The following is a 20,181-nucleotide window of genomic DNA, read 5'->3' as shown; positions in this document are numbered from 1 at the left end:
TCAAGTCGACCCTTTCAAAAACAGGGAGATATAATCATGAATGAATGGAATTGCCATTTTTTCACCGGTTATCGACCTACAGAACTGAATTAAATTAGCTTTTCTAAAAAGTGATTTGATTATAATATCTAAGAAACACGCTACGAGGAATCAAATGTCCCATTTATCACAGAGAATCGCTTTACTACAGATATCTCCAGGCTTCACATTCCAAGGACTGTTCTTTGATCTGCCAGTTTGGTAAAAGCTGGAAAAGTTGCCAGCATAGAGAAACTGCTTTCCCAAGAAGGAAAACAAGAGTAGATCTGAACAGAATTTCTTGAAAAATGGGGGGCGGGGAGGCATTTTATATTTAAGCTAGATAATAACTTCTTCTTTTTGATATTGGTATTTTTGTCCCAAATGACTTGAAGAAATTCAGAAAATTGCTAGTTGCTTTAATAACAGTATCAAATCACGCTCAGAAAAGGGTGAGAATATCAATCAACCTTCCCCCTAGCAGGACCACACCCAAAACATCCTGCATGAATTTACTTTTATGGTAATTCTTCTGTAAATCAATTATTTTTAATGTTTTAAGAAAAAGTGATTCCCCAACCAGCCTGCCCGTCTGGCATTACACAAGGGTGGGGGGTGGGGAAAAGAATTTGTTTTTAAATCGCATTTCAGGCCCAGTGCTGCACACTGCGGCATACGTGAACTGTCTCCACAAAACAGCCTTCCAAAGTAGGTACGATTATGGGATTTTTTTTCATTTGTTTTTTATTAGATGCAGTGAGAAACAATCGGGGCGTGAGGAAATTTGTCTGGCGACAACGCTGGGTTAGAGTCCATACGACCTGCCTCTAGGGCGTATGACCCCCCTGTAAAGCCAGGGTCGCTCTCACACTTTCTTGAATAACTGCTTTGCTGCTGCTCTGGCCATTTGGCATCATTTTAGAAAAGAATTCCACCGGAGCCGAAATCCCTCGTTAGGTCCAATCTTTCAGGACTCCCTCTGATCTGGCTGCTGTGCCAATCAATACTTCGGTTAAAAACGGTTATCATTCAGTCTGATGAGTGTTTCCTTCACCTTCACCTTTCTTGGCCTCTAAATTTATAATTTGATAATACTGACCACCCACCCTTGGTGAGAGACGCTTCTCCCTTGACTTTTGTGATCCTCCACTATTCCTGGCTTTTATATTTTTTCCATGACTCGTCTGTTTCTCATCCTGCCTCTTTTGTCCTCTCTGGCTGCCTTGCTGCGGACCTTTCCCCAAATGGAGCGGAAGCCTGGCTTCTAGCTCCCTGCTCCCTTCCTGAAAGACAACAGTGATTCTTCTCACTGCAGAAGTGCTTTCTGTTCATGCTGCTCTCTTCTCCCTGGAGCCCCATCCATCCTCTGCCCACCTGCCTGCCCTGCTGTCCTCCAAACTGAACCCCCACCTTACAAAGCCTGGTCTCCTCCCAACAGTACTGACATTCTCCTGCTCTCCTGGGCTTGGAGCTTATGACAGTATATAATTAAGTGCTCAATGCGTATTCCATCTATGGCTCTTCCTTCCTTTTTTTAAGAAAAATTCTTTAAAATTGAAGACAATTTTTAAACTTAAAAGTGCATCTTGCACTAGGCTTGACATCTCCATCTCTGTACTCTCCTTTTCTAAAAGTAACGTCTTCCTGGGGTCCCACCTCCAGACTCTCTGCTCACTACCCACTTGCAATGCTGATTTCATATTAGTTTTCCTTAAATACTTCCCTCATCATAGCACTCATTGGAAAACCTTCAATTCCTCCTTATTTTCAACTGCATAAAATCTGAATTCATTAATTTGACTTCTCTTTTTTTCTTTCTTTCTCTTTCTTTCATCTTTCTTTTTTTCTTTTTTCTTTCTAGTTTGACTTTTCAAGACTCTTTGAGATCTGGGTACTTCTCCACCAATAAGATTAGGCAATCCTATTTCTTGCTGCATTTCGGAATATTCTGCTCCAGTAAAGTCAGTCCCTTCACTCTTTCAAGAACATTCATATGCCAACTGCTGCATCTCCCTTCTTTTGATGTGTACCTTGCCTGGAAAGCTTTCTCTCCTGACTTGAATAAGCTTTCCCTCACTCTATGAAGACTTTCTTCTTCGTGCCAGATCATCATGAACTTTCCTCCCTTTTAAATTTGCACATTGCTTTGCGCCCCATCCAATGCATTAGTTGGCGCTTCAATACAGACTGTCCGGACTGTTTATTGTTGACTTGCATGCATCACCCACGACTCTTACAATCAGATTGAAGCTCCTCATGGGCACAAATCTTGCCACACTGCCTGTCCCTCCCCCCACAAAGTGTAGTACTATACACTGGCTGATTCTATTAGAAGGTTTAATCTGAATTCAGGGGCGCCTGCCTGGCTCCGTTGGAGGAGCATGGAACTCTTGATCTCAGGTACAGAGATTACTTAAACAAAAGAAAAAAAAAAACAACTTTGAATTCATATGCCTTTACAGGTACAATAATTTAATATTAATGAATCATTAAAACTTGAGCAGAAAAGTTTCTTGACTTCCTTTTAATGGGACTTCAGAACTAAGCTATTTTCTATATCTACAGGTAATATGGAAAGTAAATATATAAACTTCATTTTAGGATTTGCCAAAGGTCTTTCAAGTATCTCTTTCCATACAACCCATCTTTCCATAGATCATCTCTTGACAAAGCATGGATGAACAGGGAATCTTAAAGCTAATGTTAGAAGCCACATACCACTTCTGAGTCATCTAGATTAAAGATTTGATACGAAGACAGAGCATCTGTAATAATAAATGTTGTATCCTTGAAGAATATGTCATTTTAAAAATTAGCAGTACTCAAAATTTTCATGACTCCCTGAATGGTATAACCGGGCACATATCACATCGAAGTCCCGGAAAGAAGACTCCGTTAGGAAATAGAATAGCCTTACCTTTACATAATCATATATGCATCTTTGCAAAATACTTTGTGCCTCCAGAGCAAATGTGTTGAAGGTAAGTTTAATTAGCTTGTTTACGGGTGCGGTTATGAACCAGACACAGTTTAAATTCTTGTCATATCTTCCATTGGAGTCCGAGTCAGGAGAGGCAAAGGTATTATTCGAACCTGTCAGATAACCACCACATCCTTGCCGAGGCCCTGCATTAAAACAAAGACAGATCACTGCACAAACCAAAGAGAATGGATCTTAAATTTTACATGGAGGGTTAAAAAAATCACAGAGTTTCTATTTCGGTGACACTCGCACGCACGTTATCAGAAGGGGCACTGGCCTTCAGTGGGCTTATGTGAGTGTTGTTTCCGCTCGCATTAGCTTTTTTGTTACTTATTTCCTTTCTGCTCCTGTGAGTCCCCCTTCGGTCCCCCTTCTAGTCACCTAGAAAAGTGGGGAACCACATTTAGTTTTATATACATTTTTAGAACCATTGATGGGATTTATTGAAGATTTTCTATCCTTGAAAAATACAGTTTTTTAGAAAATAAAGTGTTTTGCATAATAAAACCTATGGAAAACACGAACATATTTTACTTTTATGTTCTGCTTTTATGAACAATATCAGATTGAAAACTGAATTTATGAAGAATTTACCCAACACTCCAAGATAATCGGCTCCCAACAAACCTTTTATGTAAACGATCTGTTAGAAAGAGGCTGAGGGCATTTAACCCTACACACATTTAACAAAACAGTCCAGTTTATATTAAAACACACTCTGTATTTGACTTTTTTTTTCAAAAAGAAAGGGAAGCTGAAAAAGAGCTTTATTGGGAAAAAAAATTCTACTTTGAAATTAAAACTTTGAGATTCATAATAAAAACAGAAAGGAGAGACAAAGAATCCCCTCAAGATGACAGAATGGTCAACTATGAAAAAAATATGAGACAAAGCCCTCCGAACATAGGACATAGTTTTGTTCATTTCACAGTCCAAGGCATTATTTCAGGAATGATGTGAGAAGAGTATAAAAGGAAGACAAACTTATCGATGATTTTGAAACCGCGAGCACGAACTATATTCAAAATAACCCTAGTAGGAATAGGGATTAAGTAAGTCCTCAAAGTAATGTTCCTAGAGCTACCATTCGGCACAAATATAGATCATTGTGAGTTCCAAAGTTAAATCTCACTGACATTGGACTTTCATTTATTTGTCTCATTGTTATTTATCTGTTAATGGCGAAAGGATTGCTTGCGACATTAGGGGGCGCTAAGATTTTGTCCTTGGAACTTGGCAGGAAATGGAAACAATGGCGGCCCTCCTCGCAGGCAAAGAGTCTCAAACTTGCTGCGTGGTTTTCAGGATAGGTGCATTATTTAGTAGGTCAGGCTGCCCTGTCCATAGCTTCAAAGATAAAACGAGAGATTATTTGCACAGTCAGATGTTTCCTGGAGCTGAAAAGCTTCCAAAGGCCCAGTCCCTGATAAATCCGCAGATGGTATGTAGGACAAAATTATTCTGAAACCAAAGCAATGCCCAGGGCTGAACCACATACTGCTAATGACTCTCCTCACATGAAAGAAGCCTGCAAACTAAAGAAAGAACTAGAGTTTGCACAGCTTTTATATCCAGTGTGGACTGATCGTTACTTAAGAAAACCACTTAACCTGATTGACATGCATAGCCGGGAAGAACAATGACGCAAGGTATTAACGAATTGACAAATGTATTTATTTATTAAATATTGGGGTTTTTTTCTTCAAAAAAAATTTTTAAAGATTCATTTATTTCTTTCAGAGAGAGAGAGCCTGCAGGGGGTGAGGGGCAGAGGGAGAGAGAGAATCACAAGCAGAATACCCATTGAGTACAAAGCCTGATGCGGGGCTCAATCTCACAACCCCCAGATCACGACCTGAGCTGAAACCAAGAGTCAGACACTTAACCAAGCGAGCCATCCAGGCACCCCATTAAATACTGTTTTAATAGTCAAAGAAACATATTTAGTATTGAGGTGGGTAAAGATAAATGGTAGTCCAACAGCAGTGATAAGACATAGATAAATAATGATAATACTATTTAGAAAAAGAAAAAAAAAACAGGTATCATAAAAGAGGCAGGGAAGTGTTGTGAGTTTTGCAGGAAGGGAGAGACTACTTCAGGCTATGAGGATATAGAATGTCCAAGGAAGAGGTGACATTTGATTTGGGTCTTGAAGGATAAACAGGACAAGACCATGTAGAAATGGGATTGGTATTGGCAATTCCAGGCAGAAGGAACCTCATAACCAAAGATGCAGTGGACAAGAATTTACATTATACGCATAGGAAAGCATAATTCTGTTAGTGAACACTATAGAGTTCGTGAAGGACAAGAAGATTGGGAAACAGGATAGGCTGTTCTGCAGAGGGCCTCAACTGCCAGATCATAGAACCTGACCTTGAGACTTTACTCTAAATGGGTTAATGGGGATCCACCTGAAAGGTTTTCGATTAGAAGAGTGGTAGGGTCAGAATGCACTTTCTAAACAATTCTGATCTAAAAATGTATCTGGTAGCAGCATTACATGGAAGGTGTGGGACTGGAGGAGATAAAACCAGGAGAGAAGACATGGCCACAGTGTGGGCTGCGAGGGAAGTAAAGAGTTGGAGGTTTGTATACCGGAAACTGGTATTATTGGGTTTATTCTATGAATGCATCAGCTTTAAAAATTAAATGTTATTTTTTAAAGTTCAGACTATATTTATCACCACTTGTTTATTAACTGTTAGTAATAAATTAATAAGGGCAAAATGATGATTGTATTTGGGTACAGTAGCTCCAGTATACACACTTATTATCCAATAGTACTACTACTATCCCGATGTCGTAAGGCAGACACACCCTCCCTCCAAGGAACCCAAAAGCAAGAACCCAAAGACTGTTGGTGTGTGCTGCCACAGACTGACTGGTAGACTGGGTGATTCTTAATTCTTCAGCCCCTCTCTTTGCAGTATATTAGAATGGACAGAGTATGCTTTTCTGTCCACTTGATGTTAGGCTTGGCCAAGTGACTGGTGTGAGGCCTCAGAATATTAATGGTTTTGAAGAAGGAAGAGGTTTTAAATGAGCTTTGTGTTTTTTTGGCTTGTGCACCCATGCTCCATCCACCAAGAGCTCATGTCCCAGGTAGGTGCTGATAGAAGAAAAAGTGGAATCATAGTGCAGACCTCAACCCAGTCTGAACTGTGAAACCAAGTGTAGTCAACCTGTAGCCCAGAAGAGGCAGACAGACCAGTCCGCCAACCCAGGAGTGATAAAAACAAATGCTAGAAGTATAAGCCACTAAATTTTGGATGGTTTGTTATACAACATTACTGTGGCCATAGCTGATCAATACCCAAATAGCTTGTTTGAGTTAATAAACTATAATAGAGCACATTGCTTAATTCATAGAATATACACATGGAATAAAAAAAAGGAGAATTAACATTATCATCAGACAATCCTGGCCAAAATATTCACACATTTGAGGTAAGCATAACATTATGGTGAATGAATTATATAATTCATATTATATTTAAATAATATTATGAGTAATATGCTATTTGAGTGCATAGTCAAATAACTGACATAAGTATAACATTATATAAGTAAATCCCTTTCAGTGTCTGTTTGGTGCAGGAAATGGTTATAATTGCTCTAATCCCCCCACTTTAATATTTAACATAGGGCAACTGCTCTTTGCTTCTGCTCCCCCTACAGCAAATGGAGTCATAAATGTATGTCTTTAGGGAAATATAGAGATGAATATTAACAAAAGGAGGATCTTTTACCAAAAAGTGCTTTGCCATACTACTAGTTACATTTCTATATTTCAACAGTTACAGGATATATCAGAAAGAACCCTGTCATCCTGGAATAGTTTCATATACAGCACATTAATATTCATTTGCTATATTGATATTTTTATATTTCCCTCCTGCCCTTTCTAACCAATATCAACCCTTAACCTTGACATGTTTAGCACCATAAATCCATCATCTTCCTTGTTACTCCACACAGTCCACCATCCAGCAAACTCCCATCCATCAGCACTTCCTTCATCAGTCATGGTCTGTCATGACACTCCCCATGCCGGAGAATAAATGTCACTCTCACTGTCTTCCTTAAAAAGAGCTACTTCCTACAAAAGAGCTACTTCTTTAGAGAAAGAAAATGTTTGGCTAAGGAAACATTGGAAATAAAAACCTAGTAAGCAGTAAAATGTAGGTCGAGATCTACTGAATTAAAAATCAGTAACTGAATCCTAAATTATTTCCCTCCGATAATTCAACTTCAGAGTGCAGCTCAAGCCAATATAAATCTGACAAAGAAAAATAGTTCTATTATCTAAGAGAAAACATCTTGAAGCCTTTAGTGGAGACAGGTGCATTTCTAAATAGTTATCGTAAGAATGGACATTTTTGTGGCTGACGTTTTATTGAAGTCTTCTGAATAGGATCTCTATCTGTCTCTAGACAATCACTACGTGGACCCATGGTAAACAGCAAGCCATCCTTACAGATAAAGACTGGCCTGACTTCAGGCATTTTCCCCAGTGAGCCGGCTGGAGCTTTAGCCTGTAGTCGAAGGAAGCCGACCAAAGCACAGGAAACAGAACATAAACCCATTTAAAGCTGGTGCTTTAGGGAAGTGGGGGTGCACCAGGGAAGCTTCCTTCCACCACACAGGACACAGGGCTAGAGCTCCATAATCCTTTCTCTGAATAAATCTTGCTGTGATCTTCAGAGCTGCATTATTCAATTGCCCTACAGCAGAGAATTCATTTTTAAAAATTCACCTAGGTTCCAGATGAACATGTTTTGTCTTTTTCTCTAAAAGCCAATTGGATTTATTTTTCTACTTTCTAACCTCAAAGATGTCTAACCTTTTAGGTCATGTGTGTGTATACATATATATACATACATATATATACACATATATACACATATATATATATACATATATACATATGTATACATACATATATACATATATATATATACATACATACATATGTTTATATATATATGTTTATATATATATTTAGGTTATATATATGTAATATATATATATTGCTAGAAAAAATATATATGTATATATGCTAGAAAAATAACATAATGGGTTTTGTAACATGAATTGTGTGTTTTGTTCTTGTTTGTTTGTAGTAACATCACTCAATTTGACTCATTTAAAAAATCCTAATTTGAGACCCAGCCTAATTTAACTTAGATTGTGTATTTAGTCTGGTAATATTTGGGAAGCATAAAACGAAAATACTAAGAGAAAGGTAATTCCAGCAACTAATCAGTAGCTATAGTCACTAGAAAAAGAGCAATACAGTGTATAACAAACTTAGGAGAATTTTATCATTATCTTTTTACTAATTTTGCATTATTTAGGTATTACTTTATGTATGCATCATCAGTCCCAGGGCATTTCATTCGAATCATTCTCACTAAGTTTGAAATTTTAAAAATGATTTGCTAAGCCAATTAATATGATCGTATCAATCGATGCAGCAAAGGATTTAACAAGGTCCAACGAGCATTCATGATAAAACCTCTCAGCAAAATAGGAATAGAAAGGAATTTTCTCAACTTGATACAGAGGATCTACAAAAACCTACAGCTAACAGGATACTTAATGGTGAAAAACTAAATGTTTTCATCTTAAGATCAGAAACAAGGCAAGGATATTTTTTTCTCACCACTCTTACTCAACATAGTACGGGAATTCTTGCCAGTTAATACGCAAGAAAAAAATATATATACAGGCTGGAGAGGAAGAAATAAAACTGCCATTATTTTCAGATGTAAAAAAAATCCCAAGGAATCTACATAAAAATTCCTAAAACTAGTAAGTGAGTTCAGCAGAACTCAAAATATAAAGACAATACACAAAAATCAGGCACATTTCTATATACTAATAATATGCATCTGGGAACTGGAATTAAAAATACAACTGCTACCCCTGAAACCAATATTACACTATCTGTTAACTAACCAGAATTTAAATAAAAAGTTAAAAAAGATAAAAGTAAAAATGGGTGTTAAATGCAACTAATGAAACATCGAACTTTACATCAAAAACCAGGGATGTACTGTATGGTGACTAACATAATATAATAAAAAAACATTGAAAAAAAAAAGTAAAAATGGAATTGTTCCAATGAAAATGAAATCCTTAGGTATGTGCTTCATGAAACATACAGGATCTGTGTGCTGAAAATTACAAAATGATGAAAAAAATCAGAGAAGACCTAACTAAATGAAGAGACATACATATTCATGGATTGGAAGACTTGACATAATAAAGATGTCAATTACTCCTAAACTGATGCATAGGTTTAATGTAATTCTTATCAAAACCCCAGCAAGATCTTTCTGTTTATATTAAAAAATACTTACTTCAAAATTTATATGGAAAAGTATAGGTCCTAGAATATTTAAAACAATCTTGACAAAGAAGAATAAAGTTGGAGCAATCATTCCACCTGATATTAAGGCTTCCTATAGAGCTATAGTAATCAAGACAGTATGATATTGGTGGAGAGTTAGACACATAGATCAATGGAATAGAATAGAAAACACAGAAATAGGGGCACCTGGGTGTCTCAGTTGTTTAAGTGTCTACCTTCAGATCAGGTTGTGATCTCAGGGTCCTGGGATCCAGACCACTCCCCCCCCCCCCCCCCCCCCAGCCACTAAAGTTAGGCTGGGACTAGAAAGAAAAAAAATCTGCCAATTTTCCCCCTGTTCATGCTGTCACTTGCTCTCATATGAATAAGTAAAAAATCTTTTAAAAAAACCCACAGAAATAGACCCACACATATATGCTCAACTGATTTTTTTTTTTTTTACAAAGCTGCAAACACAATTCAGTGGAGAAAGGAGAGTCTCTTCAACAAATATTGCTAGAGCAACTGGACATCGAGAGGCAAGAAAACCGACTTCAATCTAAACGTCAGACCTTAAACACAAATTAGCTCTAACTTGATAGACATAAATGAAAATAAAACCATAAAACTTTTAGAAGAAACCATAGCAAAAATCTTTAGGATAGGCAAAGAGTTCTTAGCCCTGACACCAAAAGCATGATATATAAGAAGGGAAATCGATAAATTGGATTTTATAAAAGTTAAACATCTTACTCTAAGAAAGGTCTTGTTCAGAGGATGAAAAGGCAAGTTATGAGCTGGGAGAAAATATTCGCAAACCACATATCTTAGAAAGACTACTATGAGGATATATATATAGAACTGCTAAAATGCAACAGTAGAAAAACAAATAATCCAATTAGAAAATAGACAAAAAATATGAATAGATATTTCACCAAAAAAGACATACACATGACAAAAAAAAAAAAGCACATAAAAATTGTTCACCATTAGGGAAATGCCAATTGAAACCACAGTGAGATACTAATATACACCTATCAGAATGGCGAAAATTAATCCACACATAAAGAGAGAGAGAGAGAGCTCACTATAGAGTACTGCACTCTACAATGGGATGATGGGGGATAGGGAGTGCCCCCAAAGTATGGGCACAGAGAAAGTGCTCTCTAATGACTTTCTAGCCAAAACATTAGAGATCAGATGAAAAAGGAAGAGTAACATCTTAAATCGCTGAATGAAAATAAATACCACACTGGAATTCTATATTCAGAGAAAATACCACAAAATTTAAGACAAACTAACACCATTGACAGAAAAACAAAAACCCAAAAAATTTTTTATCAGAAGATTTGCATCAAATAATTCTTCAAAAAGAAAGAAACTGGTCCCATAAGGAGGCAGAGAAATTCAGGAAGAAAAAAAACACAATAGCAATGATAATACACATAATTACTAATTGCATAAAGCAATAAAAATGTTTTATGTTTAAAATACATGTAAAGTAAAAACATTGACATTAATAGCACAAAAGACAGGAAGTAGATAAATGGATCTAAAATGTTCTAAGGCCCTTACACTTATTATGAAGTGGTGAAAGGACTAATTTTAAATGAGATTCTAATGAGTCAAGGATGAATGTTGTAATCTCTAAGGTAATCGCTTAAAGAAGAGGAACAGAATGTATAAGCAATGATTTAAAAAGGAGAGTGACAGAAACCGATTAGTTCAAAACAAGCCAAGAAAAGATAGAGGAACGTAAGGACAGGTAGGACCAACATAAAACAAATAATACAATGGGTCTATATAAATCCAATAATGTTGGTGATTTCATTAGTTGAAAATATATGAAAATCTCAAAATGAAAGAGAAAGCAAAACAGAACCAAAATATGTTCTCGGGGTAGGAAAAGCCTGAAAGTGGCAAGGTTGAAAACTATACCAAGCAAACACAAACGAAAGCAAGCTAGGGAAGTGATACTGAATCAGAAAAAGTAGACATTAAGACAAGAAGTATTTTTTTAAAAATCGCATAATGATACAAGTCAGCTCGCCAGGAATATACAATAATTTTAAATGTGTATGTGCCACACTGCATTGCCTCAAGGTAAAAACAAGCAAAACTCTATCCCAGATCTTTCTACTAAGCTTCTAATTCTTATATCTGATGAACTGCGGAACATGAGCTGGGTGTCTTAAATGCACCAAAATCTCCATACCCAAACCTGAAATTATTATATTCTCCTACAAAACCTGATCCTTTCCTGGTAATTTTGTATTTGAATAGTGGTATCACCAGAGAGCGTCATTACCTGTGTCCCATTGATTCTACAGTTTCTACATCTTTTATTTTCACACTGCGCTCATCATCTCCTGCCAAAACAGCTACAATACTTTCCTAATTCCTCCCTGCAGAAACTGCTGCCCTGACTTCAAAACATCAACCATACAGGTGTTAGAGTGTGCTCTTTAAAACGAACCTATTAGATCATAGTACTCTCCAGCTCAAAACAATTCATGGTTCCCCTCTGCCTGTGATACGGGCCCCTCCGCACGTAGCTTCTGTCTATCTCTGCTGTCTCAGCTCCTATTGTTCTCCGCCTCATACCCCAAAGCATTACCAAATGACATGCTGGTCAGTCTGTAGCCTCTGAAAAGCGATGCACCTGCAACTTGGTACATGCTTTTCCTTCTCTGTAGAATGCTTTCCCAATGAATGCCTTTTCGTCCTTCCAAGTTACTACTATTTATGTCTGAAATATGTGACATGCTTAATGAGGCAGGAAAGTTTTAATCTCACCACAACCCTATCAGGTAGGCACTATTAGTGTGCCCATTGCACAGACGAGATCCTCAAGATGTAGCGAGGAAAAGTGAAGTGTCCAAGGTCAAACCTGTTGGGACGGACAAGAACTGGGTTTGTTCCTAGGAAGTCTTTTTTTTTTTTTAAGATTTTATTTATTTATTTGACAGAGACAGCCAGCGAGAGAGGAAACACAAGCAGGGGGAGTGGGAGAGGAAGAAGCAGGTTCCTAGCGGAGGAGCCTGATGTGGGGCTCGATCCCAGAACGCCGGGATCACGCCCTGAGCCGAAGGCAGACGCTTAACGACTGCGCCACTCAGGTGCCCCATGTTCCTAGAAGTCTTGCTCCAGAGTTTACACTCTTAACGATCGCACTGCAATTCAGGACTTACACTCTCTGTGCTGCTTTCTCTAACAATCCTGTGACGTCTTTACTCAACACCAAAGTACCACAGGTCCCCGCTTTTCTGCCTCCAATGTCCTTTGCACACACTTCTGCCAAAAAGCATTTATTACACCAAATTTACAATTACTTAATAACTCATCTACTTGAATGAACCTCTCAAGAATAAGGGACCTTTTTCAGTTCACCTTTGTATTTCAAATCCAAGGAGAAGTTCATTGCCTGCACAGCAAGTAGCTGGCGAATATTGTTGAATAAACAATGAAGGAATGAATAGAACATGTAAATCGTTCTTCGATGGATCTTTGCATCCAGCATACATTTACAAGGGGAATTCCTGGAGTTAAATCTATTTCTTAATTTGTAAAGTTGTTGTTATATTACGCACACATTATGTCTATGTACATGGATGTATGTACTTACATATTTTTTTGACAAAACGACAGGTTTGTCCTATGGATTAACCTGTTTTTAAAGCTAAGTTAGTTGATTTTTGGCACCCATTTGATTGCCAAGAAAGAATTAGCAGGATAACAATAAAAATATCACTGAAAGATTCAAAACACTGCCTAAGAGGTAGTATTTTCATAGGAAAATGCTTCTTTAGCTAAAAATTTGCAATGATAAATGATGTTAGGTCTATTACTTAAGTAAATTTAATCTCTGAGTATTAGATTTTAGCAAGCAGAGCAAATTTAATCACTTGTAAAATACAGGATACATTAATGCGCCAGCTCCACTATCTAAAAGAAGTATGACTTACACTTCATACCTATCAGAATGGCTATTATCAAAAAGACAAGAAATGAAAGTGTTGGCAAGGACATGGAGAAAAGGCAAGCTTCTTGCACTGTTGGTGGGAATGGAAATTAGTGCAGCCACCGTGGAAAACAGTAAATTTATCCAAAAGTTAAAAACAGAAATACCACACGATCCATCAATTCCATTTCTAGGTATTTATCTGAAGAAAATGAATACACTAATTTGAAAACACTTGAGCATTCCACTGTTCATTGCAACAGTATTTACAATAGCAAAGATATGGAATCAAAGTAAATGTCCGTAGATGGGTGAATGGATCAAGATGATGTTACATACATACATACATACAGAGATACATACATACATATATACACACAATGGAATATTATTCGGCCATAAAAAATGAAATCTTGCTATTAGCAACAAAATGGATAGATCTAGAAGGTATTATGCTAAGTGAAATAAGTCAGAGAAAGACAAATACCATATGACTTCATTTACATGTTGCATCTAAAATCAAAATAAATGAACAAATGAAACAAAACAGACTTTCAGATACAGAGAGCAAATGAATGGTTACAGGTGTGGGGGAATTGGATGAAATAGGTGAAGGGGATTAAGAGGTACAATCTTTCATTTATAAAATAAGTAAGACTTTGGGATGTAATGCACAGCACAGGGATTATAGTCAATAATACTGTAATAACTTTGTATTATGACAGATGGTAGCTAGACTTATTGTGGTAACCATTTTATAATGTATGTAAATATTGAAACTCTATGTTGTACACCTGAAACTAATACAATATTTGTATGTCAATTATTCTTCAATAAAAAAAGAAGTATGACTTTATTTACTTAACATTGACAATTATAAAATCAAAAGTTATAAAAATTTTTTCAATGTTCTGTTTAGAGAAAGAAGCCTTAATAGCAACATGCTCTTCAGTCATAAAATAGATTTTGATATAGAAGAGGTAGAATTCATAAAACCAGACCCAGATTCCCACAGCTTTTAAATAACAATTTAAACAGGGACACAGAACTATTCTTTTGTTCTTGCTGATATATTAGCTTATGCATTGTGCTATGGATATTTCAACTTTTGTTACTTTGGTGGAGACGAAGTGGAGACGGGGATTCATTTAGCAATTCTGCTCACGACTTGCTAAGTGACCTTGGAAAGTTACGTAATGTCTTTGTGACTTAGTTGCCCAATTCACAAACTAATCTTTATAAGAGAGTACCAATCAGGATTATATCATAAAAATAAATGTCCAAATTCTTTCATTTTGTTAGAATCCTCTGGTGAGGGATTTTACTAAATTGGAAGCCATAATTTTGGAGGGTTTTATTTCTTATACAGAGATCTATTACCCTTACATTCCAAGGCAGTTATATTCCACTTAACTGTGCTAATTCTTTATCAATATGCCATGCAAAGCCAATAAAACATTTGTCTGATATTTATCAACATCAGGAAGATAATGTGATTTTATTGCATATATATTTTAGAATTATATTAATATATTATGCATTATGAGCTATAATATGTATATATTATAGGTGTATTACATATATGTTACAAATACATACATATTTCAAGTAAATATAAACATAATAGAAACACTATAGATATATGTATAAAATATGTTACACTATATATCTATATAAATGTATACACATTATCCAATATTTATATTATAAATAGAATATGGCATAGTATAATATAACTATAACTGTTTTATAATATAAAATTATGATACAAATATCAGTATTATAAATATAACAGGGACTGCTGGAGCTATACACACTATTTATGTAGTGATAGCATATGAGCAAATATACTATTTGGGGCTAGGTACAAATTGGAATGCTGGTACTAGAAAGGCAGTATCAAGGAGGAGATGCAAGTGGAGAAAAGCAGCTCTATCTAGGCCAAAGAGGAACTAAAGAAATGACCTACCTTTCATAAAATTCACCCCCAGGATCCGTCTTCGTCCCTGGCTATGTTTACTGACTGCCCCAGAGGTGATGGGGGCTGATTAAGAAAACAGTGAATCTGGAAGACAATCATACCTGGTCCAAAGCTTGGCTTGGCCTCTTACAAACACTTTGACCACAGACAAATTACTTAATGTCTTCTCTTCTTATTTCTTCCTTTGTAAAATGGGTTACTCCCTGTCTCATGGGCAGTTGTGAGGATTGGATGAGACCATCTAGGGAAAGCCGTTGTCCCACATCTGGCACATAGTGGACGCTCAGAGACAGGTGGTCACTATCATTATGCCCCGGGACTTTGTGATGTCTTCATTTGGGAGTGAGCAGAACGTACAGCTACCACACAAAATGAGTAGATTTTTTGTATATCATGATGACAAGAAGAATATAGTATTATGGCCCTGATGATGTTTCATTTCTAAACAACTGATTTACAACAAAAGAATTTTTTTTAAATGTTTATTGCTCAACAGAGATAGTTTGCATTTATGCTCCTGCAAACACTACATCAAAGTCAAGCTGATCTGAGTAAGGATAATAATTATTCTTATAGGGAACCTGTGGTTACAAATAATTTAACTCAAAACACCCGGTTTTGAGAACGTCTGAGACAAGACTAGATTCCATTTTGAGGAGGGCTGGTGTGGCTTAGGTTATGCAGGGTAATTACTTCCCAGCTCTTGTTTACCCGAATGTTTTCCAGTGTTATCTTCTGATTTACCACTAACTCAATTTTATCACTCAGTTTTGTCTCCGTAATACCCGTCTGGTTTTATTTTTCCCCAACAACAGCCCTACTCTTCAAACCAGGCACAGGCCATTCTGATGTTGGAACATATTTTAATAAAAAACTTTCCTTTCCTTTTGCTGATCTGGAATTTTACTCCTGTCTACTTGCTTTTGTAAGGTTTTGGTGAAGTAAGCATTGTTGCTTTCTTTACCTTAGCCCCACATTCTCTGCTCAGCGAAAAACCCTTTTCAACAAAACCCACAAAGAAGAAACTGCAGATAACCTTGTCTTTGGCATCATCTCTCAAGGGAAATCCAATCACCAGTGAAAGTTACAAGGCTTAAAAAGGGCGGAAATAAGCTCAGCCTAGTTTTCTGCAAATGGGTGTACAATTTCAGCTAATCTCATTCTCAGACTTCATCAGAGGGAGCAAATGACATTAAGAGAACAGACAAACACCATTGCTTTCGAGTAATACCCCCATTACTGCTAAACTGAGAATTACTTGAGCAGTGATTTATAAAATTATTCAAGTTATAACTCAACTCTCTTATTGCACTTACACTTTTAAAAGTAATATGGTTTGGCAGCTTTTATCAGGCTGTTAAGAAGCACATGGAAACATACACGTATCAGTATTCGGAGTCACTGAATGTTCTTAAGTTTATTCTTTTACCATCTAGCTACAGAATTTTAGAATGACTCTCAAAGTCCAAACATAACACCAAAACTGAAACTGAAAAAATAACTAGAAAACTAGAGTCTGATTTTGACATGTTGTTATATTTTTCTCCATCTGCTTTGACCATATTTTCCATCTTTGCAGCTGCAGACTCCCGTTGCCTTTGTCAGACTCCCCTTTCCTTCTCTTGTCCCCTCTTATCAACAAACTCAGTTTCAACTCCCTCAGCTTCCTCCCGCTGTTCCCAGGGTCTGCCTTTAGCATGTTAGAGAGACATTGTGCAGATGTTATGGCAGTGGGCAAAAATCCAGAGGCCAGACACACATGACCCAGAAGTTGAGTCTGATCCAGTACTCCCAATTATCTGAGGACAAAAGTGATCCAATTTCCTCTCCTGAGTCATAGCTGAATTATATGAACCATGATTGAGAAAGAGGTACATCCAGACGCAATACAGTGTATAGTATATCAATTATATTATGTATAAGGGAATTCATTGTGAAGTAGGTAAAATGTGTCCACTTACCCTTTAATGCATTCACACAGCCTATTAATATTGATGGAGTCTCAGTTATGTGTTAGGCCTCTGCAAGGTGTTAGAATGTAATTAAAATTTAGCTTTTGATTTCAGATTCAGGTTATAAAACATACTTTCGGGTTTGCTGGTTAGATTTCAGTGCAAAGTGAGTAAGAATGAACAAAAAAATCATTACACCGTGGAGGAGTCCTGATGATAATGACCCTGGCTGTACATATACCTCGGCCCCATCTCAGAGAGAGGGTGGGGCAGGGCATGAGCCTTACAGAAGCCCAAGACCACAGCATTACCTTCTGATAATGTAACAGTCTTTCTCTTGGACGTCTAAGGAACTCTACAGGAATTAGCTACTTCATCCCCATCATATTCTTCAAAGAAAGTGATAATTTTTTCAAATCGATCTTTTCTTAGCAGATAAAAATTGAGCTCAAACATGCTAAAGGACTTTACTAAAGCATCTTTTCAGGCAATGATGTAATGGGACAATTAGGTCATGGCCACCTGCTTTCCGGTCTACAGCCCCTCCCATCTGGGCACGTTCCCATCTTTGTGGAGCACAATTCATTTTGTTCTTGCTAAACATGTACTTTGGTGTTTCTGCCTTGGTCTCACAGCAAGGTCTGTGAATCTGACCGTACTGCCACCTGACTTGTTCTCTACGTAGCACTTACCCAAGGAAGGGACAAGCAGTGGCCCTCATCATCGGCACATGGACAGTGGACAACAGGGAGCTGGGAGCTTTAGTCACATGTCCAGTGTTTACAGCATTAGGTGAAGAGAACCCCTAGTCACTGATGTCCCCTTGTCCCTGATACTGCCATCTTCTCCAGGGTGATGTCATGTCCTTGTCCTTCTAGGACATGTCATCCTGAAGGGTCACTCTTTATTCTCTCCTTGGCTACTCACAGATCCAAGTGCCTACCAATCTCACACCTAATAGGCCAGGGTCAGTTCCTGACCCTGACACTTGCTGAAGTGTTATGAACACATTACTTTAAAAAACAAATGGCATTACCACGGTACTGATACACAAATCAATGTACTTTAAATCCCTGATCTAATCAAATATCTAGAAGTTTGGTGTCTAATGTGATGAGCGTGTCATGAATAAGACTGACCGAGCAGCACTCTGATATGAGACCAGGACAGTAAGAAGCAGCAAAGTTTAAAAACACGTTTGTAAGACTGAAATGCTTCACAAGACCCACAGGTAAGCACAGTCATGGCCAAAGCAGCCCCTGGGGGTCAAGGAGGGGCAAAAACTCAGCTAACAGAAATCAATAGAATAAAGGGTACTTATAAATGTCAGTTCTGCATAAGAGAGCATTCCCATTTCAGCCAAATCCAGAGGACTGATGGCTTTTTAAACTTTATTAGATCCTTGATACCACGGACAATCAGACGAAAGCTCACTCTCTTGAGAAAACCACTGAGATAATTTCAGTTTCACAGATCCCTAATGCCCGGCATGATCGCTCTGCTGGTCATTTCCTCTCAGGATCAATTATTCATGGACGGCTGCTGGAGTGCAGGGGGAAAGAGGGGCAGGCAGATTCATGTTACAGTCAGATATTAGCCCCTGTGAAGGGCCTGCCTTGCTTTCTCTTTACCTTATATCCCTTGCATTATGGGTCATTAACATGGAAGTTCCATGAAAGGAGGAAATTCAATTTCCCTTCATATTAAGTAATTAGCAACAAACCACGGGATATTTGCCCCAAATTTGTTCTGACCCATTAGCAATCCAAATGAAGAAGGAGTTTACCTCACAATCACATAGTTACATGAGTGGGGCTTTCTAGTGACTTCTGAAAAATTGAAGCAGATGTATATAAAGTATTGTCAGTGTGTCATCTAAATGGCAAATCTGCAAAACTCTAGTGTGTTAGTCAAGATGAATGAAACTGGAATGTCACAGACTAAAATGGTCTCCTCTTCACGGTAATTATTTACTCTGTGAAAATACCGTTTTCCAAGCTGAACTGACGGTTTTGGATATCCACACTGTCAAAAATTCATGTGACTGTTGAAAATGCACTGCCGGGTCCACACAGGCGCTCTCCCCTTTCTATGGGAAAGTGGGGTGGTTTTAAATGGATAAGAGAGATGTGAAAGGTGCCTCCTAGTGGCCAAGTCTAAGTAGTTGGGTTTTTTTTTTAATCCAGATCTATAACTAAAAGAATTCAATCTACTCTTATTAATTACTCTTTCCCCTACTTCCTGAGCACAAACAAACAAAAAGACAAAACAAAAGTGAAAAGTTACGCAGAATGATCAGTAAACTTATATGTGTGGTCTTGAAGGCTTTGTGAGACCAATGCAATACAAAAAGGCAACAGCTAGATTTTCAGTTAAAAAAAAAAATTACTGTTAATTACTCAGAATCACTTCTTAGATATTTTCAAGTGTCCAAGAGCATTTATAAAGATGAAAAAGAGGTGAAGTCGCCATCATGAAATGCAGTGATCGCACCACTCTGACAGCTAATGACATTCCATTTCTGTTCCTTGCATTTGAACCCTTCCTAGAATTGTGACCAGAAGAAAACAGCAATTGACCAAAAAAGCCCAGTGCTCATACGTGAACAATGCCTCTGACAATGTAAGATTTTTCCTTCTGTGCCACTTTAGTTCAGTAAAATCACAGTAGGTCCAAACGCCTTCTTTGTCGCTTAGAAGAATAATAATTAATGAGGCTAGGGAACTCTGACTGACTTACTCGGGAAGCTTCGTGCAGACGACAGTGGCAAGCACTTTAAGACTATTTCATGGTCGTGTGAGAATACATTAGGAAGAAGAAAAACAGCTTGAAAGCAGGTAGCAAGAGCAAATGCAAATATATGCATTTGATTCTAAAGTCTGTGCTAAAGGCAAGAACGTATGGGTTCTTTTGTGCAAAAAATCT

The 20,181-nt window shown here is 37.4% G+C and overlaps 1 protein-coding gene across 1 annotated transcript in view; it reads right to left on the bottom strand.

The window, feature by feature from the left end:
* The window catches only part of CUBN (cubilin), a 256,759-nt gene that overhangs the window by 19,063 nt on the left and 217,515 nt on the right, over positions 1–20,181 (bottom strand). Inside the window, exon 60 of the mRNA XM_008692037.2 lies at positions 2,936–3,144. Within this exon, the coding sequence (XP_008690259.2) occupies positions 2,936–3,144 (209 nt within the window). The remainder of the gene's footprint in view (positions 1–2,935; positions 3,145–20,181) is intronic.

Source organism: Ursus maritimus, unplaced genomic scaffold (genome assembly GCF_017311325.1).
Source record: "Ursus maritimus isolate PB19 unplaced genomic scaffold, ASM1731132v1 scaffold_31, whole genome shotgun sequence".
NCBI lineage: Eukaryota > Metazoa > Chordata > Mammalia > Carnivora > Ursidae > Ursus > Ursus maritimus.
The sequence above is the reverse complement of the archived record's forward strand: the minus strand, read 5'-3'. Positions and strand labels throughout refer to the sequence as shown.